This window comes from Podarcis gaigeae (genome assembly GCF_964106915.1).
Source record: "Podarcis gaigeae genome assembly, chromosome: 1".
NCBI classification, from domain to species: Eukaryota; Metazoa; Chordata; class Lepidosauria; order Squamata; family Lacertidae; genus Podarcis; species Podarcis gaigeae.
The window spans coordinates 96967832-96994458 of record NC_139678.1 but is presented as its reverse complement, the minus strand read 5'-3'; the positions used below and the strand labels follow the sequence as shown (position 1 = coordinate 96994458).

Below are 26627 nucleotides of genomic sequence, written 5' to 3'. Positions count from 1 at the left end.
CCAATGCATTAAAATAACCCTTTACTTTTTCTAACAGTATATAAACAAACAGCATGATTCTAAGAGTTGAAAGCCAGTGGTACAGAGGGTTTGAGTACAATTCCTCCTGTGGCAAAAATGCTGCTGGTATATTCACTATAGTAAATTACCACTTTTTATGGATGGTAGTTTAAATTTTTGGTCCATCTGTTCTTTAGTAATATATACACAGCAATTTAGACCCACAAGTGAGTTGCATTTTATTATATGTAGACTACATACAGCTTTAAACAAAGTTTATAACCCACTGATGGTGGCATTACACATTTGATGGTCAGGTTGGTCTAGATGAGCAAAGTAAACTTTCACATGAGGCTGCAGAATTCTACAAGTATCACCATATTTGCTGAGTTCTGATATTTTCATTATCACTGTAAACAGGAATGGATTGCTCTCCAACAATCCCATTCCCAGCATCCCTCCGAAGCCCTTTAACACATATATGCAGACAGAGTTTTCCCAAATAAAAGTTTACTCTAAAGTTCTACCTACATCTTATGAGACAGTTGTTTGGCATTAAGCATTGCTCCTCAGTGACTAGTCTGTATTTTATTACTGATTACTAAATTTATGAAAGGATTATCCTCAGCTCTAGAGTACTGGACATGGAATGACCATTTGAACCACCGGCAGAGATGCATTGTCGGCAGGCTACACAGTGACATCAGAAGAATGTTGTATCAGATGAAAAGGCACCAGCTAGTCGGAAGTCCTCTTTTGTGAGAACACTATACATGCGCTGAGGCAGAGGTTTGGAGTAAGGGGCAGGCCGTGGGACAGTTGTGCGCAAAATAACCTCACGCCCTGCAGGCAGGGGGAAGTCTCCAGCTATTCCGGAACTGAAACGTTTCTCATCCAAAGAGCCAGACCTCTTAAGTTCTTCGTCAAGGGGCATCATTGTGGCAACCTAAAAAAATACAGAAGCCTCACTGTTGATGTGTTTTGTTACCTCCATAATCATTTTTAAAACCCTTTAAAACAGCAGGATAATTCAAAAATAAGGGCTACATAAACAGATAGTGAGTCTTGGCTTTGAAGAAGTTGCAATATGCAGGCACAGACGGATATGTAAGAGAAGAATGAATGAGTGTGACAATGAAAGCACCATTTGCAGTGGATTTCTAAAGTGAAGAAATGTAGGTTTTTAAGTTGGTGCTTCTACAACACGACTAATGCTGGTAAACAAGTATTAAACACACAGCCTGGGGGCCACACAATTGACAACACCACAGACCACTCTCAGTCAGGTTCATGAAGTGGACCTTGAACTGCTTCAGACTGGTCTCCAAAACAGAAAACATGACATTTGTTAGTTAAAAGTCAAAACAATGTAATGTTGAGGTTCCAGCAAATTATGATTAAAATAACACTACAAGAGCTTTGCTATGAATTCTACAGTGTTCGGTCTGTATCTAAGGAAACCAGTGTTAATCAGGGCTTGATGTATTTTCACATGACATGACCACCTAATTCGCCCATCTTGCAGTGATCCTTTTTAGCCCTGCTACCTTAGTTTGATAAAGGACATAACTGTGCCTGGGACCTTATACTAGCACAGCACTGCGCTATGACAACTCCCTGTTTCAGGGAGTCCTGCCACTCAAACTGGATGAGAACTATTGTAGGTCACAAATAGCCTGTCTTTCTTAGCACCAAGAAAGTAATTGGTTACTAAATGAGTTAAATTTCTTTCATAAAGCATCTCTAAGGTAAAAAATATGACTATCCTGCTAAGTGGGTAGAGTTAGTTTACAGCTGCTTCATAACTGAGAAGCATAAATATGTTCATGCGAGCATTTTATGAGGAAGTATTAATAAAGCAAGAGAAAGTATTAAAGCAGCAAAAACTAAACTGCTTTCTGCAATAAAAGTGGACAAATGTTCCTGCAACAGTTTATGATGCTTAGTCCTTGCCAGCCAAAACACATGCACATCTGAAGAAGCCATAGGCAACAACTAGATTACCAAACAAGGCATGGCTCTGTGAGGCCTTTAGACTTCAAATACCTTCCAGTTAGACATCCACTTAAAGCTCCAGTTTTTCAATCAGAAGTTACTTCACAACCTGGTTTCAAAACTTCTGGCTTCAGAAAATCTTGTTTGAAGTTGGTAAGATGAAGTTATTTTAATGGTTTGACTATGCAAGTGATCAGTAGGAGGCAAATCAAGCAACTGCACTATGCTGCTAGAGCATTCGTTTCTATGCACCTACATGAGGTTAGGCAGATGACTAGAAAATTAGGGAAAGATCTAGTTACCTCCTCAGAAGATTCAGTCAGCTGGATAAGGAAGAGAACCAGTGATAAAAGATAAAGAAAGGCAAGTCAGAGATGACTCACATGGGGTCAAGAGAGGTTTCAGAATTGTCTGCTTTAAAAGGCAGAGTGCCCTCCAGGAATATGTTGTAGTCAAGAGAGCTACTGTGATAAACACTCAGAACATGAAACAAACATAGAACACACTGATGCAGAACTGGTACAGATAACATGGTAAATTTAAACAATATTGCAGTCTAATCAATCTCATTTTTACCCATTCAGCAGATGCAACTTTCCATACATGTCCTAATCTAGCAACTGATAGACAAAAGGAGTTCGTTCATTTCAACAGAGGCAGTCACTACCCACTTATATTCATCTAAAATGGATGTTTAATGCTGCCATTACAATGAACAGGGCAGCCTACAGCTGCAGGAGCTTTTGTGCATCAGAATACATGCAGGGATGTGAATCACTAAACTTGCCTTATTTTTATCATGCATTTTAAAGGTAAGGGGGGGGGGGAATCAGTCCATCCATTGGTTAAAATGAAATACTACTGGGATTAAGTTTTACCAGTTAATGACCTTGCAGAAATGAATTATTAGCAAGCATTATTTTTACTGATATTTGTGTTCTCAAAGAACAAGCAGAAGATCACTTCAGCAAGGGGCTTTCCCAATCCTACCCACGGCAGCCCCTACACTAAACAGCATGGGACGCAACCTTGTGTAATTAAGTGAAAACTTCATCATGTTTTCATTATGAATGCAGAGTTGCATGGGTTTTTTTTCACCAACACAGAAAGTCTGCATGCTTCCTATTCCAATCAAATTCTTCCTTAAGTTCTTATCTTCTCACTTGCTATATTTCATCTACTGTGAGCAATTTCCCATGTGCAAGTGCTTCCTCATATTTCTCCTGTCCCAGGAAATACAGAGGTTTATACATGCAATAGACCCTTCTCGCTACAGACTTCTGTGTTCCTACAAAGCCATTCCCTTGAAGGTGGAGGAACTCTCCAAAACAGCATGCAGGGCTGGAGGCAGGCTAGCGGAATGAGCAAGTGCACCCCAATGGAGTTGCAGGTGTGCTATCTGCCCAAGCAAGGGCTTCTTTGGGTTCAGAGTAGAGAGTACAAGTTCCTTAAATACGCCAACTAGTTCTCTGCGGCCACAAATTATTTGGTTGTTTCAAAACATTCTGTAAACTTCAACCTCTCTCACATTTGCAGCTCATGACCATGTGCAACCAACCCCTCTCCTTTCAGGCCTTCTCTTGCTCCTATTCCACTTCCAATCTTCTAGGCCCTTCAGTAACTCCCTAAAGTCTTCTGCCTACCCAAGTCCTCCCTGAGACCAAACCAGTAATCAATAGCAAAGGACTGAAATATAAACATACATTACAGCATTCCAGAAGCTGCTATTATATCACACAATGAAAAATTAGACCTGGAAAACACTTACTGGTAGCTGTTATGAAATGAAAAGTTCATTTTGTTCTGGCAACCTAAAAACTACTACTTCATTCAATCAATCAATCAATGTGCATTAGTACAAACGGACCTTACGTACATTAATGCACAACAAAACACCCAAAATTGTTTCACAGAACTACCACCCTGGAAGGAACACACTGATCTATAATCTGCTTTGTTAAGTATTGCCCATTTTACATTTAGATGAATATTTAATATAGCCATAGTATTCTTATACACGGAGGCACTTTCAAAGATGAACTGAGAGTAATCTTACATGGCCTAAAGAGATGTTAAAAAGTCCATCTTACCCGCTGTGAATTCACAAAAAGCTTGTGAATTATAGTACCAGCATGTCCTCTTCCAGCACCAATGACTGAGACTTCTGGCTGTTCCAGAAAAGAATTCACAAATCTGGTAGCGAAAGAGAAAGGAAAGGAAAAAGTCAGCAAAATAAACTAGTTTTTCTGTTTTGAAAGAAACAACCATATTTTAAAAATATTTTCAATATTGGTACCACAGCTGAGTGGTGGAAAGGAACTGAGCTCACATATAAAATTCCATGTATCTAGCTTAAGGCCAGTTTATGCATGGATGTACACTGCATGTATTAATTTTCCTGCTCTGGATGACTGGCAATAGAATTAGTTATTCAAATCAAATACACTCTGTGTTGAGATTTCTGCCATAGTTCTGGAAGTCATCCCGATGGACCACGGTTTTGATCTTTTATCTATTTTCCATTACCATGCATAATGTTATCCATAAATACTTAATATTTTTCTTACTGGGAGCAGCCTGTTTCAAGACTGCCCATACTGCAGATATTATACAGAACTTTTGTTTCAAGGGGAGAGGACCAAGGCAGTGGCAGAGAAATTAACAGTGCACAATAGACTATTAAGAGGAGTAAAAATAAAATGTAGCTTTGATAATACATGGTACCATCTAACCAGCTCATGTGTTGCAGCAAAGTGGTCGAATTCTGCCACCCAAATCACAACAGACAGTTTGGATACTATACCACAACACGACTGGTCTCCAGCTTAACCCTTCCCCATTTTTTATTATTTGTATGTAAATGCTTTCTAGACTAACTTTCCCCTGAATAGTGGGATAGAGAACGTAGACATAGCTTTTGTTTTGCCTTTATTTTAGTAAAGTTGTTACTCTTGTTTCTCTTGTATGGTTTGTCTAACATGTAACAATAAACTTGATAAAAAATATTACAAGGAAATAAAATACGGTGTTTGAGGGGATATGAACACACTTGACACTGCAGCCCCAGGACCAAGCACTTCCTGCGAAGTCCCTGCTCTCTCACCCACACATTCTTGCTGCCATCCTTCCCCATGATTAATAGTTACGTCAGCAAAACATTAGCCATGGTTTCTGCTCTTCAGAGAACACTCTTAACTTTACACCAGATTGACCTTATAAGAATAACCATTTATGCTGGCGACTGCTCTGGGTGGCATGTTTCCTTCTTCCAAAATACACACAGGTGTAAATAAACCTGCCATGCTTATATTATCCAAACACCAGAATGCATAAAAATGCAACAGATAAGCCTGGAATGGCCTTGCGCTTTGAGGTAACAAACAAAGCAAGAAGAGGGAGTTACTATGAAACATGACTTGCACATGCCTATGAAACAAGGAATTCAAGATTACTCACTTTTCTAGATCTTTGCGTTCATCTTCCTGTTCACATTTCTCTACCCCAAATTTGGCTTTCAGTGACCTTGCCCGAGCAATAGTGGCTTCCACATTCAAAATCTGACTAATAATTTCCTGCGTAAGAGAGAAAGCATTTTCCATTTTGTTATATGCCTTACTTTTAAAGACGTTCCTTCTCAAACTTAGTTAAGTAAACCCCTTACTTCTAATTTTTTGTCTTCTGGGTTTGGAAACCGGAGGACTTTACTGGAGTGGGTGATTATCTGCTTAATTATCTTCTTTACTGAAGAAATATCTTCCACCGATTCTGTTGTTAAAACATGAAGTATATTGTAATAATAGTTCCACCTTCACACAAAGTATACTGCATTTTTTAAACAAGTGTTATTTACCTTCTTCCTTTACCTTGAGTACAGCTGCATGGATGACACAAGGCAGAAGATGCCTTGCAAGATCTGCTGGTTTCTGACCTGCTAAATAGTGCAGCACCTGAAGGTATGGTAAAAGGATTACATCATGCCAATAATGTTCTCATTCATATCTGATCATCTTGATTCTGCACAATGAATCTCACCATCTCTCCAGTATTTTAAAGTACACATATTATGGCAACTAGGGTACTAAAATAAATCTTCTACGTTAATACTTCATGGCCTTCATAAAAATGCCCATAAATTATGGGGAAACATTTCCGAAAACTTTCCTCTGTTACTTTAGACTAGAGAAACATTTGTTCTTTGGGGAACTACAAGTTCTGTGTCTATCATAGGAGAATTCAGATGATCTGAACATGATTAAACTCAACAAAAGCAATGACTGTTTAAAGCACAAGAGCAGAAACAAAACTCCACAGCTTTGTATTTAATGCATTAACAAACAGCTTTGGGAAGCTACTAAGAGAACATCCCAATAAGTGAGGCTATGGAGAGGCGCTTTCCACTGGTCAGGTGCAATTTTTGGATGAGACAGGTGTTGGGGAACAAAGTGGCGAATGCTGGAAGGAAAAGGGAAAGTGTTTGGAACTGATAAAGGGCAGCATGCAGACAGCTGAAAGGGAGCTCTACCACAATTACTGCTAAGTAAAAACTATGAGAGGCTTCATTCCCAAAGCGCTTACAATACCTAAGTGCTGCTGATCTCCAAAGTTACTTCAGGTGCCTTTGCTGATTTTGTCTACATGTTTCCACAAACAAAATAACCATCATTCCAGGGAATTATAATTCCAGAAGGAAACTGCATTATTCAGTCCAACCTTAAATGTGACCTGCATAGTCAGCTGGAGAGATTCAGGAAAGCCAAGACACAAAGTTCCCATGGAAATGGGCAGTGTCTGTGCAGCCTGTCGCAAGTCCTCTTACCTTCTCTGCCTCACGAGTGTCATCAAAAAGCCGTCTCTGCCTTCTTGCCGGAATCGGCTTTGCCGTCTCCCATGCTTCAACCCACATATTACTTGGAATCTTCATTCGAGCACTCAGTTCACCCCTGATGACTACATCCCCCTTTTCATCCACAATTTCCTCTTCAATGTAATCCCGAGGTGAATACCATCTCACAAAATCCTCCAGACAACAACCAGGGTTGGCAGCCTAGGATGCAGTGTGGGTGGAGAAAGCAAAACCAGAACATTTTATTTCCCCCCACATACTTTCCAAGCTGTATATCAGGTGAGAAAAGCACAAGTGACCTACACTACTACATTTCAATACTTGCATTTTTTAAAAGATACATATACACATCCTAAAATTAAAGTTGCCAACTTGTTATAAAAGCAGCCGTGATTTTTTATTATTCAGAATTCCCAGAGCAGCTTCACAAGATCCACTTCTGTTTGACTTTTGCAATGAGAGGGGAAATGTTATCTCTGGTGACTTAGTAGCTAATCCCACTCTAATTTTTACACTGTGAATACAGAATGTAATTATATTGTAATACCTTAAGTGGCCCTACAAACTAAAACTCAGGTAAAAATACCCAAGAACAAAATGCATTATCACCACTTTCTTCTTTAAAATAGAAACTAGATAGGAAGGAACCCGCCCCTACCTCTGAAGTCTGGAAGAAAAAGGAATAATTTGCATTGGTGAACAAACATTTATTTACAACCGTCATTCTATTTAGAATTCCACCTACCATGATACCTTTTTTGCAACCTGATTTCTCTAGCCTACTTTAAATTGTTGTGCCACATCTAGGAAATTGGAGTGCTTTAATATACAAGATAGATGAGAAGCTGCCCAAGATGTAATGCCCTGGTCATATATGAGGAAGTTGGAAGCTTCTAATATTAAGATATGTTTCACACCTTTTCCTCCCTCATTAATTCAGTAGCTCACAAAGATATTATAAAGCAATCCATACAAATAATTTGGAGGCGGGGGGGGGGGGGGACAACTTGGACAGAGTTTATAATGGGTAACCTCTTATAGCACAGATCTGTATGCTTATGTTTGAAAAGCAAGCCTAGGCAGAATACTTATGTTGTTATACACCTAGCTCTTAAAGCTACAGAATACAATTTCAGAGAGATCACAAAAATAAAACAAAAACAATGAAAGCACACATTCAAATACCTCAGAAAGCTCAATGTAGTAGTCTTATTCACCATGACATGTACTAAAATTCCAAAGCTGAGAGCTTCAAAGCCAGTTAATATGTACACTGGATTGACTTCAATAAGACTAAGCTGTCCTCAGCTTGAGTAAATAGGCTTTTGTGATTTAGGGGGAAATCACAATTCCTGCTTTGAAAAGAGTAATTCCAGAAGGCATAAAGTACCTGACCAACTACTTCTATTTCAAAACAAAAACATCAGCTGATTTTCCCTCAAATGACTGACACTGAGTCAAAATGAGTGCATTATCAGAGACAAACACCAGGCAAATTAGAGCAATATAGAAATGAACATTTTAAACTACAGTGAAGGTGATAGTTATACAAAGAACAACCAAGTAAAATGGAAGGAAAGCAATTGTGAAAGAGGTTACTGGGGGGAAATCCTGTAATTGTGCCCTTTCCGACTGACTGGAGTGTTTATACTAGTATATTCATCACTAAGACAGTCCAATGGAATACAGAATCATGTATCCACCTTGAAAGATTCCATATCAGAAAGCAAACAGGCGCTCTGCATGCGTGCCCGAAGATGAGCCCCTTCTGCTGATGTTCCCAGTTTAGCCAATACTTCAGACTGTTCTTCCAGAAGATCCTCAGTCATAGGAGCTGGTTCCTGAAAAGTACAAAGAACAGGCATTTCTTACATGGGGAATTCCATTCAGGCTTGGTATCAACAAAACAACAATCCTTGTGGCTTTATCTATTCAAGGAGCTCTTTTTCACAGTCCAATTTAGGAAATGCTTTAATATGACCACAAACCAAGATCAAACCAGGGTTTGAAGGAGAAAAAGGATGGAGGCAGGACTACTCCAAGCTAGATGTACCAATGGTCTGGCTTTAAAAGTCACCTTACTTTTGCAGGAAAAACTTGTCACCACTATGCAGGAGAAACAAAATCAACGTACTGGTGCCAGATTTCTTCCTATGTGTAGCTACCTCTAACAGGTATGACAAGTGAAACAAGTTAACAGAAATCAGAAAACCAGAAATAATTCCAGGTCTAACCTGTGTTACTGGAACATAGAGGGGGTCTCCAGGATGAAGCAAAGTCAAGTTGCCATGCTGATGTAAACGACCTTCTGGCTTTAATGCCTCTTTTGCAGCCCCTTTCTTCCCACCTTCTTGTCCATTTCCTTTAAGTTCCTCTGTGTCACTTAGGCATTCAAAAAATTCTTCTTCACTGTCACTCCAGGAGTCCCAAGACTTTCCTACTTCTCCTTTTTCCTTATCACCCTCTTTTAAATAGTCTTTACCCACCAAGTCACTTGATTTTCCAATGTCTCCAGAAGAGCGATCAGAATTATTTCCTTTTTTCCCCTCATCCCTTGCTTTCTTTCTTTCAATACAACAATTTAACATCTGGAAATGAAAGCACATTGAAAACTTATTATGACAGATATGCACACTCTTCCACAGTGGCAATATTTCCATTAAGCTGCGTAACACAACTTCTGTAAGAACAGCAGAGATCGACACCTGCGCTTGCACAGCACGAAGACACTTCTGTTCACATGTCATCACCCACATATTCAGAGCAGACCCACTGAAATTCATTAACCCAAGTTAGTATTGTCCAGTGTTAAAAGTGGTCCTGCTCTTGAGCATGACCAACAATGAATAAAACTCAACTCGCTGATTATTTCTGTAACAATCTGATATGCTACCCAACTAATATGGTAATGGCAGGATACATTTTACAACTCCTAACAATTTCTGCAACAATAAAAAAGTACCAGATCCTATTTTATATTTTGTAAAGCATTAAAGATCATTATCTTGTATCCTAGATTGATAGATAACTTATTTTGCAATAATTACCTGGAGTTTCTGGTGCAGTAAACAACATCTCAGATCTGGAGCACCACTCGTTAACCTAATATGAAGTTACATCTGTATTATTATTACATAAAAACCCTGTTGTAAACTAGTACTTGCAGCAAGATGTAAAGTAAAAAATGCAGTTTTCAGAAGGAGCAGCACCAAGGTAAATCAGATTTTAATGAGGGCCTTGGGCCACAATCAAGCATATCTGCTTAAGACCTGCTTGCAAATACGCACAAGAATTCAGGAAAACAACTACTGTATTTGACTTTTAAAAGACATCTGAAGGCAACCCTGTAAAGCAAAGTTTTTAATGTGTGGTGTTTTACTGTAGTTTTATAATTTGCTGGAAGCAGCCCAGAGTGGCTGGGGCAACCCAGTCAGATAGGTGGCACTGGCATATATATATATATATATATATATATATATATATATATATATATTTGCACCTGCCCTTATGATGAATTGCAACCTAAATGCACTTGGATCCATCAGTTATTTTTTAAAAAATAAACTTTTAAATCTCAAAAGCTATAATACAAATGAAAACCAAAAATAAGTAATTACAAAATATCAAACTTTTTAAAAATTAAGTAAATGAAATGAGAAGGATCCATCACAATTAATCAAACTGACCTCCCTGATAGGGTTAATCTAGAATGTAATTCTGAGCTACATGGAAGAAGAATCAACAAAAATATAAATAGTTCCCTACTATATTTTACACAATCAAGTTAACTGGCTGTAAACAAGAATGCCTCTGAGATGCCAGGAAAACCTGGCTCTCTCATCCTGACAGTGGAAGTTCTAAATTACAGCCTGTATTAATTAAACTGCAACTAAATGATGCTAATAAATACGAATATAATTCACCCTGGGATAAAGAAGTTGTTCTCCCATCTGTAGCGCATTTCCAAGACAAACTCCTGCCAGAGATGTGCAACTCCTTTGACACCACCATGGTAGAAGTTGATCATACAAAGACAAAGGGCCAGTTTGTAAGTTAAGCTGTCTGAAGGAGCAGATTTGAATTGGATGTAGATGTTCTATACACAGGAAGAAGCAGGGCAAACAAAGACAAAAAAGCATGAAAAAATATTTTGTGTTATTTAAAAAATAAGCAAATTATGTAAGTTTCCTTAATTTATAATACCTGCAGAATTCATCTTACTTATTTGATAACTGTGTTGCCATTCAGAAAATGTTAATAATGTCTTTAAAAAACAGGATATACACAACTCCAGTCTCTAAAATATAGTTAGAAACAAAGCTAATAAAAACAAAGGTTTGTATATGAAAACTCATCCTTTTATAACTAAAATGGACAGATAACAAAAGCCCCCAAGCAGACCTTTAGGTTGTGTTTTCCTTTTATTAAAAGCCATTCAGATTTGGTAGATAGACGAAATATATAAAAAAATTGTCCAGTAGCACCTTAGAGACCAACTAAGTTGGTTCTGGGTATAAGCTTTCATGTGCATGCACACGAAAGCTTATACCAAGAACAAACTTAGTTGGTCTCTAAGGTGCTACTGGACAACTTTTTATTTTTTTATATATTTAGATTTGGTAAATATTAGTCATGTAAGCAATTTGAACTTACATAGTCTTCATTGTCTGTGGGTAGGAGGCATCCTGCTGAAGGACTAGTTCTGGCTTCAGATCCATCTGCTGATTTGTCAGCAGCATCAGGGAATAAGTACTTGAGGGGGAAAGTACATACTGTCAGTTTTCAAATATGTTGTCTTTGCCATTTCCCACAGCTATTAAGTTCTGCAATAACTCTTTATCATATATCCTAGATACCATTTACTCCTCTACAGAGGGAAGCAAGAACTTTATAAAATGATTTGTACCCCTGCAGTGTGCACTGACACTGGGCAAAGACACTCTTGGCCGCAGGAGAATGCGAATTTAAATATTATAAAGCATCATCATTAAATGCAACAGCACAGCTAGTTTACTTACCAAAAGAATAGTGTTGAGGACGTCATTATTTAATGGTGATTCATCTACACCTCTGTGTTTGCGAATCTTTTTCTTTGCTGTGTGAACCATATTTGTCACAGACAGTTTATGGATTGGGACAGGTGCTGGTTCTGTGAGCTTTGACAATGCATGGCTTATGTCAGCATCTACAAAATATCAAGGCCACAGTTACAATTATCAATTTATTTGTCTTTATTTGCATTTACATCATCATCATCAGTATCCTTCTCTTTCAGTATGAAACAGCAAAACTACTTTGCTAAATACGAGTGTGCCACCTGCTGCCGAATCCAGAACTAGGCCATGCTGGATTTTTTTATGTAACCAAGGCTATGTATCCTCAAACATGCTGCTGCAAAGAAACTGAGCATGCTGCAGAGGGAAGGGGGAGACAAGATGAGGGCTTAAACCTTATACACCATTTATGCTGGTACCTTTGACACAGAGGCTTAAAATAGACAATGATGGAGGAGGAAGAGGAGGCTTATAAATAAAGAGCTCTGAGGAAAGGTCTTTTTTTTTTTAACACCGACGTATTTTCAACCCAGCCCCTCACATGAGATGCTACCATTAGTTCTATCAAGACCCTCCTGCTTCAGATAAAATTACAGCTGCTTTCATAGGCACAAAGGCAAAGAAAATTAACTTGACTTTTTACCTTTTCCCTCCTCTTCAAATGCTGATCTTCCAAGAATCTCATCAGTCGATTCTTTCCGACGACACAGTTTGAAAAATTCAGTGACAAAATCACCTACAAAAGGAAATTTTAAAAATTATTTATGCAGTCAGATTTCTGAATATTAGGGTTTTCCCCAAATCACATACCTAAAGCAGAGTCTAATACAGTCTAAATATATGTAATTTTAGTAAGGAAGGAATGAGAAAAATCTTTTCTTTTTTACATAGCATTGTCACTGCATATAAGCACTGATCTCCCAAGCAAGCCTGAAGGCACATGCAGCAACCTTGCCTAAACTTACTAGTGTTTTGATGCCTAGAGACAATGAATTTCATGCCTAAGCAGAGCTCCCATATGCAAACTCAACACTGACAATTTAAGTGAATTTACAATCAAGAAAGATATATTTCTACAAGAACTTAGTCAAAACCAATTCATATCTTCCTGAAGTAATTTTAAATAATAGAAAAAGATAAGCTCTGGATTGCTTACTTAACAAACACTGTGGGTTATCAGCTTTTCTGACCCTTACAGACCACTGAGGGGCTTGAACAGGATCCAAGTCTCTTAAAAAACAAAACAGAATAGGAATGTTTTTATTTCTTCACTCATCAAATCATAAATACCATTGAAGACAGCAACCTCAGAATGTGCATGTCAATCCTCACCATATTATTACAGAATATCTTTAACACACTTGTCAGTCACTTACTTTGCCTAATTTTGTTATTTTCATCATCTATGATTACAAATGGATTTTTCTGTAAATCTCAATTTTGAATTTTTCCATACAGATTTTTTTCTAATTCCCATCTCGATCATGATGTGAAACAAACAGGTTTTTTATCAGCTCCACTAAAAACACTGACAATTCTCACATATTATGCACTATTCTTGCAGACTATTACACACAGCATATTGCCCCAAAGTAAACAATGCATACAGCAATTCATATAACGGTATGAAATCATGTATTAATACTTAAAAAATCATGCTGCAGATGGTGCTTGAATCTTTTTAAAGTATTATACACATAACATGTATGCATTGTGTATGTAATATGTGCTTTTTGCATATAATTAGTCACGCTTTAAGAAACAAACCAACCTGACAATGCATGAATGGCTTGCACCAAAGCAGGTGCCCCAAAGCACAGGTGGTCTAATGCAGGCAAGGCTCGATTGGGCTGGAGCTGCCATATTCAGTGTATACATCCATTTAAAACCAACGGCTTCTCCATCTCCATCTGTGACTGATTTTTCCAAGGCCATTCTGTGCCTTTTTACATAAAGCCTTTTTACATAAGGCTGCCAGCATGACTCAATAGTTCCTACCTGACATTCAGAAGACATCTTAAGGCAGCCCTGTTCAGGGAAGTTTTTAATGTATGACATTTTAGTGTATTTTTGGTCTTTGTGGAAGCTGCCCAGAGTGGCTGGGGGAACCCAGCCAGATGGGCGGGGTACAAATAAATTATTATTACTATTATTATTATTATTATTCCTCATATCTAACTTTATTGTGTAGTGGCCTTCTTATACATCTGGGCTTTCAATGGGTTTTATTAGTGTCTTCCTGATAGCTCTCTCACCATACAGCAATCGTGTAAGTAAATCATACTGTAGATCCAAGTCCTAACACGAAACTGACACAATTGTCCTTAAATGCTCCAATCATTAGAATAGCAAAAATAACCACAAATGCAGGAGGAAGAAAATACATCACAGATAAATAGAAATAACACAAATTTTAAAAATCACATGCGTCCAATTAAAATAGTTTGACTCAACCATTCTAACAGCAAGACGGTATGAAAAGTGTTGGAATTAAAATTAAAATGTTAGAACTTTGTTGCGTAGACAGTGCAGTGTCATGGTTAGGGTGTCGGACTAGGTCCTGAGAGAGCAAGATTCAAATCTCCACTGAGTCATGGAGCTCACTGAGTGACCTTGGGCCAGTCACCACCTCTCAGCCAAGCCTACCTTACAGGATTTTTGTGAGAATAGAACATGATAGGAGGTGTGTACACCACCTTGAGCTCTTGGGAGTAAAGGTGGGATATAAATGTAATAAAAAGAATAATGGTCATAACAGCAGCTTCTTTCTTTCTTAAATTGCCTCTTAAGTAGTAGCTGTATCAAGCTTATGAGAAAATTGTAATAATAATAGTAGTAGTAATAATAATAACTTTCATGAAATAGACTTTCATACTACTACAATAGCTACTGTGTTTGGTAAACCGATATTTAAGTATTTCTCAACTAGACCAGAATTCTAGATTATGTAGTATTCTGAAAAATGAAGCTCAGATGTTTTGATTACAAAAAGAAAATGAAGTCAAAAATATACTTACGAATAAACATCGTTGTCCACAATTATACCCTCTGTTAGATGAGGCCATGTAGTTGCTAAATGAAGTTCACTGAAAGTAAAAGTGGCACACTTGGAGACAGAATTTGGAAACCACCACACAACCATAGACTACAGTCACTACTTTCAACGTATTGGCTTGGGTTGAACCTAACTCTAAACTGTGGTTTATTGAAGTATGACTTAGAGTTGTACATATCCAGTCCAGCAGCTTAACTATGGTTTAAAAATGGTTAAAAATCACTCTTTAACTAGAGCTTGTAATTGACAACCCTCAGTTAATGTTAGCCATAGCTTAGCATTCTGTATGAACTGGAACATCCCCCTTAGTTACAGTTAAGAAGCTATCAGTGCCCAGAAGTTACAGAGCTGAAAGAGCAGTTCTTCCTGGCTTGTGTTTCTTATAATGTGGAAGTACACATAATAAACCAAGATGTAAGCAATAATCTGTCAGATGCCACAAGTTTAACTACGATTAACGTTAACCACAGCTTAATGTTATATGTGAATCTGGCCATTTTGCACACAAGTTTTAGTTTAATACACTTATGTCCATTATGAATAGCACATATGTCTTTTTCGTCTTATTTTTTAAATATACAGCTGAGATCCAATATTTTCTTGGTCATTGCTGCATAACTTCACACCTGTCCACAACATATACTGTATCTGTGTGTTTTCTCACTGTCTATTTGCATGCAAACAGAATGTTTATTCAAAGAAATAGCCTTGAAAATTAGGACAGTCCACAAAGCAAATACTTTAGCTCATGGATAGCAATTACATTTGAAGAGCTTTGGTCAATAGCATTACGCTACCGTTCCAGCGGGAAGGTAAACAGTGTTTCCGTGTGCTGCTCTGGTTCGCCAGAAGCGGCTTAGTCATGCTGGCCACATGACCCGGAAGCTGTACGCCGGCTCCCTCGGCCAATAAAGCGAGATGAGCGCCGCAACCCCAGAGTCGGTCACGACTGGACCTAATGGTCAGGGGTCCCTTTACCTTTACCTGTATCATGTCAGATTACATAAGCAACATTTCTTTTGAGTAAACTGTTGAAGATTTAGCTTCCCATCACAACAAGATCAATTCCATTTTACTTTAGAAACTAAATATTTGATTATACCAGGTCTTACCTGATGGGATCCTCACAGGCACCAAATGGTAATTTTCCAAACTCGAGGCCTCCAACTTCACCTCCAACCAAAGCATCTATATCTATTGACAGAAAACATGTTTAATCATTACATCAGAATTAAGTAACAAAATTATGCACTGGGTGACATCTAATATGTACACCCAACTTTGCCACAGATTTCCAGTGATTATCAGTTCTCTTCTCTCTTTTCCAGTCCCCATATGCATCTACAAATTATTATCCTGAGGTTCCCTTAACAATCCAGATCAGATTTGAGGGGCACACAATGGGACCACAGGAGGAATGGAGAGGAAGGAGAAACCCTGTTGAACAAGTAGATGCTTGTTCATGCTTCGTTGGCGCTCATCCAAGATCCAAGTAAAATGGGTACAATTTTTTCTGCCATATACAATTTCCGCAGAAACTATTTTTTTTATTTAATGGAGTTTTGAGTTTCATTTTTACACTTGGCAAAGATGTTGATAGTCGATACTGTTACAAAGTGATACAAGCTTGTGAAAGCTTAAACACTTATTTCGAACCAAGATGTCCAAGGACTGGCAAGTCATAAATTACATATTGAATGGCAAACATTTCAAGTTATTTATTCACCGTCAATGAGAGGGCTAAGCTTTACTGAAAAAAACAAAGGTGTCATGCACTTTGAAGACACTTGAACTTAGAACGCAAAGGAGAAACATGCTAAGAGGAAGGCACGCTTGGCAAATCCACACCATGATCAACTCCCGCCCGGAAACCAATGTCCCCACTGCTGAAGGACATGTGGGTCCAGAATTGGCCTCCACAGTCACTTACAGACTCATTGTTAAAACCGTGTTTATGGAAGACAATCTTACTCGGCTATGAGTGATCGCCAAAGAAGAAGATTGAAAAAACAAACAAACTTGGATTGTAAGGATAATAAAGAACGGCAACAAGTATAATACGTGCCTACACTGTCCTATAGTATATCACATACATTTCTTGGGAATAAAAAAAGACATTTGTCATGATTTGCAGAAGAATTTTATAAAACCTTTTTGTCTGTGGACAGTTGGCATGCTATATCTGAAACTATTTAAAATACTCCTCCATTTCAAAAACGGTTTGCCACATAGCAAAAGGGCAGGGAAGGAAAGGTAACACGTCACTGCTGTCAAAGAAAAAAGTCCATAGTTCCAGGGTTCTGTGGATCTCAGCCACTTTCTGTAATAAATTCTACACAAGGAAGCATCATACCTGGTGGTTGTTGAGGCCAGAAATATTGCTGCCAGTCCTGAAGTACGTACGTAAGTCTAATACTTATATTGATTGGAGGTAATGGGGTTAAAGGGCAGCCCTAGGAGACATATGTAAAGAAATACAAAAAGTTAGGACCAAAGCAGATATATCTAGACATCTGCTTTAATCTAAGCAATGTGTCAGAAAGTTTCTATGAGAGATAGATTTTCAATGTTATTAGGAATTTACATCCCACCATTTTATCTGGTGGGAAGATCATTCATCACTATCCTTCCAAAATACCCCCAAGCTCAAAATAAATGGTTTACTATTAAAATGGGTCAGACATAATAAATTTACATGCCTGCTGATCTGCTGAATGTATTTGGAAACTCAACAAGTTTTGGCTTCCAAAATATTGCTAGCAGCAGTAATATGGACACAAAAAAATTATAGTCACTTCTCTGTGCTTCATAGCAACCTACTTCTGAAGTTCACCTGAGTTCCAGATGTAGCTTGCAATTATGAAGAGGGTTGACTGCTGTTCAGAAAAGGAAAGATGCACTGCTCATGCAAATATCCCTCTGTGCTCCCTAGGAGCATGAGCTAAAGTGTCTGAAAATCAAAAGTAACAGCTGATAAAGACTGGTTCACCCATGTACTTATGTCCACTGTTACTGAGTATGTGAACTGACTTTGTTGAACAGTGTCCTATGATATGACATCAAATGATATCTGGTGATGTGAAAGTCCTCTGTTTGGTGTTAAATATGCAATGACCCATTTACACATGCAAGTCAACATACCATGTGGCAATTATTGCATGGATGACAATGCAAATCTGAATCCCATATTAATTGTTTTACACATTTGTCATATCGAAAGAGCATAACTTTAAATACACTACAAAATAAGCACTGAAATATTTCATATTTCACAGGCATAATGAGACAGAATAAAAACTGATTAAGATAAGTACCAATAGCATTTACTAATGGAGATGACTCCATTAGTTGTCAATGGCACTGTTACTCATTGAAGGAGAAGGAAAAGTCTAATATCAAAATAAGAACAGAGTCCAAGTCTTCCGGATTAAAATGGATTGATTGGCAGACATTTCCCAAAAAGTCTTATCCACAGTAATTCTTTTCAAAAACCTAAAGGCTATACTGTGTTCATATGATATAGTACAAACCAAAGCTTTCTCCTGTGGCTGTACCTGCCAAATATCCATTAATCTGTCATAAGATGATGTTTTAATCTGCACAACATATAGGTACAGAGGCAGGATTTTCAGAATTTGCCCACTTTTCTGAAGAAAATAATTCTTGGCACATGCAAATGCTTACATGCACCCACACAAACTATACTTACAATCTTAGATTTGAAGATGTCCAATAATCCTGATAAGTGAGTATACTGATTAGGGACTTTGCGAAGATGAACCATTTCAAAATCTGTTCTAACTCCAGGACCTTGACACTCTCCGACATACATTCTTCGCCATTTGTGATGAATTTGTACAAATACTGGCACCTGGCTGCAAAATATTCAGAAGAGCTACAAAAGTGTTTTAAGTCGTCTAGAGCCTAGGAAACACAGAGCTGTTAGCCTTTACTATTCACCATGGCAAGTATCAATTCATCCTAAGCTTTTAGCAAACAGCCCAAACTGTGCTTGAGATTTATTATTTTAGAACATATAGCCATATCAAACAACACAAAGTCTTAAACACACAAAGACTATGCAACAGTCTATTCTGTGGAATGTACACATTTGCCCAGTTCACATGCAATCCGTGGTTTCATGCTATGTGCATGAGATGAATGTGCATGATGTGGACCCTTACTTACCAGCCTGTGTTCCCCAATGCAATAGAAATTGAACTAAGAAGGAGGTTACATTTAGATTCACTAAGAACGGCATCATTATTTGCTGCTGGTGCAATGACTACAAATTCACGCAATCCATACCTAGAATAAAAACAATAATGCTTTCAGTTAATTACAGATTACAAATATTAAAGCCTATAATAAAATGCACATATATGTCTTTCAATGTTATTCAAGTGTGCAACATCTAATCTTTCTCAAACTGCTTAGTTTATATTCACTAAAAATATGGTTGAAGCAAACTAAGATTGAAGTTTGATGTAGTTTAGTGAATAATAAACACTGAGCATATGTCCGAAGCATCAACCTTGTTCAGACATAATACTAAGCTAAGCTTTAGAATTATGTGAATAAACTTGAATGAGCACTACTCTCACTTTTCCCCACACTTCTCCTCCAACACAGCTGCAAGGACTAAATTGGAATCGTTTGCTTCCAGTTTTGCAACTACAGTTATGACTGAAACCTAAACTACGGTTAACCGAAAAGTCCAAGCTTCATAAACTATGGTTTGAAGTCAGCTTGTTTAATTAAACTACAGTTAAGACTAAGTACAGTTTGATTTCAAGTGTAACACTAAACTGTATTTACTTAAAAATAAAAGCGAAAGCTTCCTTGTCATGGTCACACCACAGGGATGCAAAGAGTTTGAGGTTCACCCAGGCTTGTTCACATATCACTATTCTGTCTACTAGTCAGTACATCATAAATTTTATATGCTGTGACTATAATGTAGCTATATGTAATGTAATGCTTTAAAATAGAAGACATACCATCTCACTAGACAATGAGCTCTGGGAGGAAAATCATTGTTCATGCACAGAAGGTCTTGCATAGCAACTGGAATAATATCTGTAAAGCCATTCAGAATAGTGAAAGAGTTCAGTCATAATACAAACTAAACATCTACGCATCAAATATGCTAATCAATTTAATTATTTCATCAAAGAGAAGATATAGCCAGTCTGGATCCAAGCCACAGAAGTAAATAATAAAAACAAGAATAAAATTACCAGATACATTATTAAAGCTACCATATGCGATAAGAATAGAAAAACCGAACAGTTCGATTCAATCCATATATACTCAAAAGTGTCACTGAGACAAACTCCTAAATGTACATATGTTATCATGAATGTGTTACAAAGTACAAAAGTAATATTACTTAAGTGGAGTATTGTTTTATCACACCTGTGAGACTTGAACAACAGGAACCAGTCAGTAATTAAAGTACCGTATTTTTTGCACGATTGGACGCACCGGACCATAGGACGCACCTAGTTTTTGGGGGGGGGGGAATAAAGGGGGGGAAATTCCCTTTATTTCCCCCCCAAAAGCAGGTCAGGGAAACCGAACCAGGTCGAGGAACAGCGGGATAGTGGCGCTGCGCCTCCCTGCTCTCCCCCGAGCTTGTGGGGCTGGCTGATGTTTGCCTGGCGCGAGGGGCGCTCTGCTTCAGGGCGCCCCACCCGCCAGGCGGCAGGCTGCTATCCGCAGCGTGGGGAGCCCTGCGGGGAACTCCTGCAAGGGTCCCCACGCTGCGGATGTGTTCCCGAAGCGCCGGGCGCTCTGCTTTCAGGGCGCCCGACGCTCCGGGAAGCAGGTTGCTATCCGCAGCCTAGACATCCCTGCGGGACCTCCCGCAGGGCTGCCTAGGCTGCAGATGTGTTCCTGAAGCACCGGGCACTCTGCTTTCAGGGCGCCCGACACTCCGGGAAGCAGGCTGCTATCCGCAGCCTAGACACAGCTAGCGGAGCGCTAATCCCGAAGCTTGGGGCGTGCGGAGCTCAGAGCGCCCCAAGCTTCTGGGTGCCGGCAAGGTCTAGACGGCTAGCGGAGACCTTGCCGGCACCCAGAAGCTTGGGGCACGCTGAGCTCCGCACGCCCCAAGCTTCGGGATTAATGCAGCGCTCCGCTAGCCGTGGGAGAGCTGGGTCTCCCACGGCTACCGGATAGCTTCCTGAAGCCTGGAGAGCGAGAGGGGTCGGTGCGCACCGACCCCTCTCACTCTCCAGGCTTCAGCGAAAGCCTGCATTCGCTCCATAGGACGCACACACATTTTCCCTTGCTTTTTAGGAGGGAAAAAGTGCGTCCTAAGGTGCAAAAAATACGGTAACATTTAGCATCATTCCCTACAGCAGGGGTCAGCAAACTTCTACCAGCAGGCCAGCTTACTGTTCCTCAAATCTTCTGGTGGGCTAGACCACACACGCGCGCGCGCGCACACACACACACACACACACACCAGCAGGGGGCTTCTCTCTCTCCCCCACTCCCTCCCCCTGCTTTCCTACCTCCTCCGGTGGCAGTTAGGAGCCGGCAGCGGCACCTCTCGTTTCTGGGAGAGCTTTCCCAGGCGCCAGGCGTGGGGCCAGCAGGCACACCAAGCTCTGGCTGAAGCCCTGCGAAGGACCCGCCATCCTCTCTGTCTATGGCCGCGATGCTGGCCAATCCGAAGCCTTGCCACCCGTGTGCTGAGGAAGCCCAGCGCAGCTTCGGATTGGCCAGTGTTGCTGCCCGCCCAGAGGTGTCCACGGCTTCAGATTGGCTGTGGGAGCTTCCTGGAGCCAATCCAAAGCTGAGCCGGGTTTCCCCAGCACACAGGCGGCAAGGCTTTGGATTGGCCAGTGTCACTGCCTGCCCAGAGGTGTCCGCAGCTTCGGATTGGCTGTGGGAGCTTCCTGGAGCCAATCCAAAGCCGACCACACACCCATCACGGAAGTCAGTCGCCTAGCCGGTTTAGCGCGGGGACTGGCCGAGCAGGTGGCAAGGTCCTAGGGCAGGGTCCTCACGCCGGATTAAAGAGCCCCTCGGGCCTTATCCGGCCTGCGGACCTTAGTTTGCCGACCCCCGCCCTAGGGTATTTGAATTGTTTCCTCCAATGAACATTTGTTTTTTTTAAAAAAGTGATTTCAGAAAGCTTTCTTTTTTTCATAAAATATTCTGCTCTTTATTAGAAGCAGTATTCATCTTTTAATCTATCTCAACCAGCTGGAAAGGAGGATTATATGCCCAAATTCAAACTGCATTAACCTATTATATCAACTTTAAAATATAGTGACAATTAGACCACTGATATTCTACATGTTCTAACGAAAAAGTGACCAATTCAATAACGCATTATTCATCACAATATTTATAGATTAGTAATAACAAGAGGCAGATGGGGCTTGTCAACCTGGGAAGGTAGCCCATCTAGGAGAAGCAAAACTCTGAACCAAAACCTCTGCTGCCTGGCAGGCTCTCTTCGGGAGAAGAAATGGCTAAGTAAACCCTACCCAAAACTAGAGAAGAGTCACTAAGACGATTGGATGGCACCTCGTACATCTCCTCCTGGCAATTCCTGCAGTGAAGAAGCCAAACATATTGCTCTGCTTTCCTTTGGACCACATCAGTGAGGCAGTAGGGTTCTGTCATCTGTGCAGCCCAGGACGTCCATACACAGTACCCAGGCTTGCGTCTTAGGGGAGGTCACTTTGATGTTGCTAACACATCAATTTGTTTTCACCCCTGGAGGTACACTCCATTATCCCTCTCGCTCTCGCTCTCTCAAGAAAGAGAGATGTATGCCAACAACAACATTCAGTAACAACACAATATAATATAATGCCACAAAATAAAATAGTAAAGACTCAAAAATATTTGGGTGATGGAAAACGTAACTACCTTCTACTTGTTCCTCTTTTGCATCCTTGTCACTGGAGTCTTGCACAAGATAATGATGTGTCACTGAGAATCGGAAATCAGCAAAAGCAATCTCATCGGATTTCTCCTCCCATGTTTCAGTGGTATATACACCCTGAATATCAAATAGGGCAGAAACATTAGTTATGTATGGGCAAAATTATTTGCGATATAACATTACTACACATCTCTGAATGCAATTCCACTATTACAAATAGAAAGTGTTTTAAATAAGTTTCATATAAAGGAATTCTGCAAGGTTTTACTCATATATAAATCCCTGAATAACTTGAGACCAGGATACCTAGCAGACCACCTTTTATAGGACAAATTACCGGTAACTTTTATGATAATCAAAGGAGCCTCTGCTGGAAACACTGCAACCAGCAGAAGGTCATCCAGAAACCTCTTTCAGAAACAAGCCTTTTCTGTTGTAGCACCAATCCTCTAGTCTGGATGCTTCAAATGTATCCTATAAACTGAGCTTTTTACACAGGATATTTAGATGTTTGCAAGTATTATCCCACTTAGCTGCTGACTTGGTGGTTTAAGTAGGAGGTTTATATTTATTGTATCCTGATCTTTATTTGTACTTTATTGTATTTTGTTTTTATAAGTTTGTAAACTGCTGGAGGAATTCTGCCAAAATTGTTAAGTTTCTAAATAAAGATGTCATAGAATGGGACTAATGGTTTATATTTTCACCAAACAGCTCAAAAGGCAATCTTACCTTTTCCAAAACTTTGCCTGAAGAAATGCCAATAAGTTTCCAGTCATTCAAAACTTCCTCAACCCTGGAAATAAATCTAACAAGGAAAGTTATGATATAGAACTAACATCATGCAATGCTTATATTATATAACTCATAGCCATAAAAAATGAATATTAAAACATAAGGGCCTTAAAACTTTTCATGGCTGATTATTAGCACAATTTAACAGTGGCAGCTTTAGGCTACAATATTATATCTACTTACCTGCAAGTAAGTACAGTACAATGAATTTAATAGGACTTACTTCCGAGTAGACATTATAGGATTGTGCTGTAAAACAACAGATATTCAGGAGAACATCTCTCTCTCTCTCCCTCTCACACAAATATACATACAGACACAAATCAATTTTAGTAGAGCATCACCAGCACATTCATTAGCATATTTTATATCTATATATCTATCCCCCCCTCTCTCTATATATATATAATTATTATTATTATTTCGTATACAGCAGTGCCCAAGCAAGATCATTTTAGAGCTGGAAGAGCCTTCGGAGATATTCTGGCTCAACCCCTAACAAAATGCAGGAGCTACTCTACAATACATTGATAATGAAAACACATTTTGAACAAATAGAGGAAGGTGCTCTCCAAGAGGCCATTTAAAAAAGTCAAGGTCAGCATCTTGAATTGAACAAGGAAACAGACTCGCTGCCAATGAAAAAAATCTTAAGAAATGTTTTAAGTTCATGACAGCTAAAACCCATAAGCAAATTCTAAACCAGCTGAAAGTGCTTGCAGACATTTCCTGATCAGACTGTTTGACTATTATATTGTCTGTCTGGAATAAACTTCAGTTTATTCACCTTTGTAAAGTCCATTACAGATTCATGGCTTTTGTTATGCGAGGTCAAAGCTCCACTTTCATCTGATGAAAAGGAGAAATGGAGCCAAGTGTCATCAGAAACATTAATGGAACCACTCTCCAAACCTCAAACCAACTGCACCCAGCATAGAAAGCAATACTGAAATCTGGAGAACCTCAGAGGATAATTCCTATGAAGAGAAACAACAGTCTCCTTACACTACCTGCCTGGAATCCTAAAGCACAAACCTCAGCTTCCAACACAGAATCTTGAAGAATATCAGGGCCAACAGTATCAAAAGCTGCTGAGAGTTCAACAATAAAAGAAGGCACTCTTACCTATCTTTCCCTAATGCAGATAATACATCAGGATGACCATGGCTGTTTCCAAGCTAACAGAAACCTAGGTGCTTAGAATCCAAATCCACCAAGTGCTTAGAATTAATCAAACTCCACACATCAAGGAGAAAACTCTCTCACACAGAGGTAATTAAGCCACTGGAAGATTAGTGTGATTCAATCTGCGGCATCTATTTGTGTGTTAAGGTCAGGGCTGTGGGCAGGATTACCTTCACCCCTAAATGCCCTGTGCACACACTGGAGGCTGCTCCAATAATGTGCCCAGCCTCACTTTTTTTAAAGTTGGGGCCAACCATGAGCTGGTTGGCCAGACAGTTGTCACAAGTACCCTCTTCCTTTCCTTTCTGGCCCGCATCCCCAATACATGGGTTGTCAATGCACCCGCCCCAATCTCAGATTATTTTACTAGCAATGGAGGTAGTTTCCATTTTATTTTACTTTGTTATATGGGTTTACCTACATCAATACTTTTTGGTTTAATAAGTCTCTGAGCTAAGTCTGCCTGGAATCTACCTGAAGCACAGTCACACCCAGCACAACCCACAGCTTCCAATGCAAATGATCTTGATCAGATGGTCAGGGCCAACAGGATCAAAAGCTGCTGAGAGATCAACCACCATGCCATCAACCCTTTTATATTTTGGGTTTTTCGTGAATGGGTTTGAAGTTATGCAGTTACCCATTCACCCAGCATGAACCATTTTCAGGCCTAGCTCACTTGCCATAGAAACAAGTAGCAGACAGGAAGGCAGGTTAAAAAAACAAAACCACATTGCCAGGCAAACTTGCTTTTCAGTCCATCTGTGGAACAGATTTGACAACATTCCTGGGGCTGGGGACAGGCTGCAGAAGAGCCCTTTCTGGCAACATGGAATATTATTATGGGGTAGCGGTTTATCGACCCAGCAACCACATTTCAGGTGCATTCTCCCTCTCCCCAATTCTTAAGACGTCCCGCCACCCCAAAACAAGAGGGGGGCTCCCTCCAGGTGTTGTCACTGGAAGTCTCCCCCCTGCCTCTTCCTCTCCCCAAATTCGCCCAGAGCAGCTGGACCTTGCAGCCAGCTTGTCGCCAGGTCATCCGAGAGCCAAGAAGCGAAGACACAAGACACAGACAGACAGACAGACAGACAGACAGACAGACAGACACAGACACACAGACACACACACACACACACACACACACCCTTCTCCTCTACTGTCAAACACACAACCCCAACGCAGCTCCGCAAAGGGCAAAGTAGGAAACGGGACGGGAAGAGACAACTCGAGAAAGAAGGGAGGCAGTTCATTAAAAAAAAGGGGGGCCGGCAGCGAAGGAGGGTCCGCGAAGGAGGAGGAGGCGGCCCCGCCGCGAAGAGCGATACCTACCTCTCCCACTCGGAGGCGGTGGTGAAATCGGTGATTTCGAACACTTCGGACTCCGGCTGCGGGGGGGGGGGAAAGAAGACGAGTGAGGCGCTGAAGGGCGGGTGTGGACGGAGAGGGGTGAAGAGGGGCGACCCGCGGAGCGTCACCCCCTTCTTTGCTTAGAGGCGGCGGGAGGGGGTGGGGAGGGCGCTCCGAAGGCGGACTCACCTCACTGTCGGCCGCCATCTTGAGCCAGCCACCGGCCTGCAGGTCGGCGCAGCTTCCTGAAAGGGATGACGGGAGCGAGGAAGAGGCACAATAACAACACACGCACGCGCACAGAGGGGGAGAAGGGATGAACGTAGGGGAAGAGGCGAGGCGAGGAGAGGCTCCCGGGTGGGCGGAGCTTGCGCGGTGTGACTTGTCAGGACGGCCAGCAGCGAGTGGGGTAGCCCGAGCGGGGTCTCTTGTCAAAAGATA

The 26627-nt window shown here is 40.2% G+C and overlaps 1 protein-coding gene across 4 annotated transcripts; it reads right to left on the bottom strand.

Moving 5' to 3' along the window:
* Positions 1-4: 4 nt before the first annotated feature.
* RAB3GAP1 (RAB3 GTPase activating protein catalytic subunit 1) lies at positions 5-26507 on the bottom strand. 4 transcript variants are annotated; one of them, XR_014557043.1, is made up of 25 exons: positions 26376-26507; positions 26169-26224; positions 23589-23664; positions 22841-22973; positions 19948-20026; positions 19136-19255; positions 18657-18822; positions 17301-17400; positions 16060-16141; positions 14910-14978; positions 13049-13122; positions 12536-12628; positions 11857-12023; positions 11492-11590; positions 10762-10934; positions 9886-9940; positions 9073-9426; positions 8542-8679; positions 6812-7039; positions 5859-5942; positions 5657-5760; positions 5452-5567; positions 4086-4188; positions 2298-2318; positions 5-946 (listed from the first exon to the last, which is right to left on the bottom strand). XR_014557043.1 is itself a non-coding variant. In XM_083706364.1 (25 exons), exons 1-25 carry the CDS (start codon positions 26391-26393, stop codon positions 704-706), a joined length of 2964 nt encoding a protein of 987 aa, XP_083562490.1. In that variant the 5' UTR covers positions 26394-26507; the 3' UTR covers positions 5-703. The 4 variants fall into 4 exon arrangements, 2 of the variants coding, with proteins under 2 accessions (XP_083562490.1, XP_083562491.1); XM_083706364.1 differs by having other exon boundaries at positions 5846-5942; XR_014557044.1 differs by lacking the exon at positions 2298-2318.
* Between the last annotated feature and the right edge of the window lie 120 nt (positions 26508-26627).

What these genes read in the sequence shown, in the direction of transcription:
- RAB3GAP1 (XM_083706364.1), bottom strand. An exon ending in TTTTTGTGAATTCACAGCGG is followed by an intron (nt 2,319 to 4,085) that starts GTAAGATGGACT and finishes TTCCTTATCCAG; the next exon opens with CTGACTGAATCTTCTGAGGA. An exon ending in TGACTGAATCTTCTGAGGAG is followed by an intron (nt 947 to 2,297) that starts GTAACTAGATCT and finishes GTATTTTTTTAG; the next exon opens with GTTGCCACAATGATGCCCCT.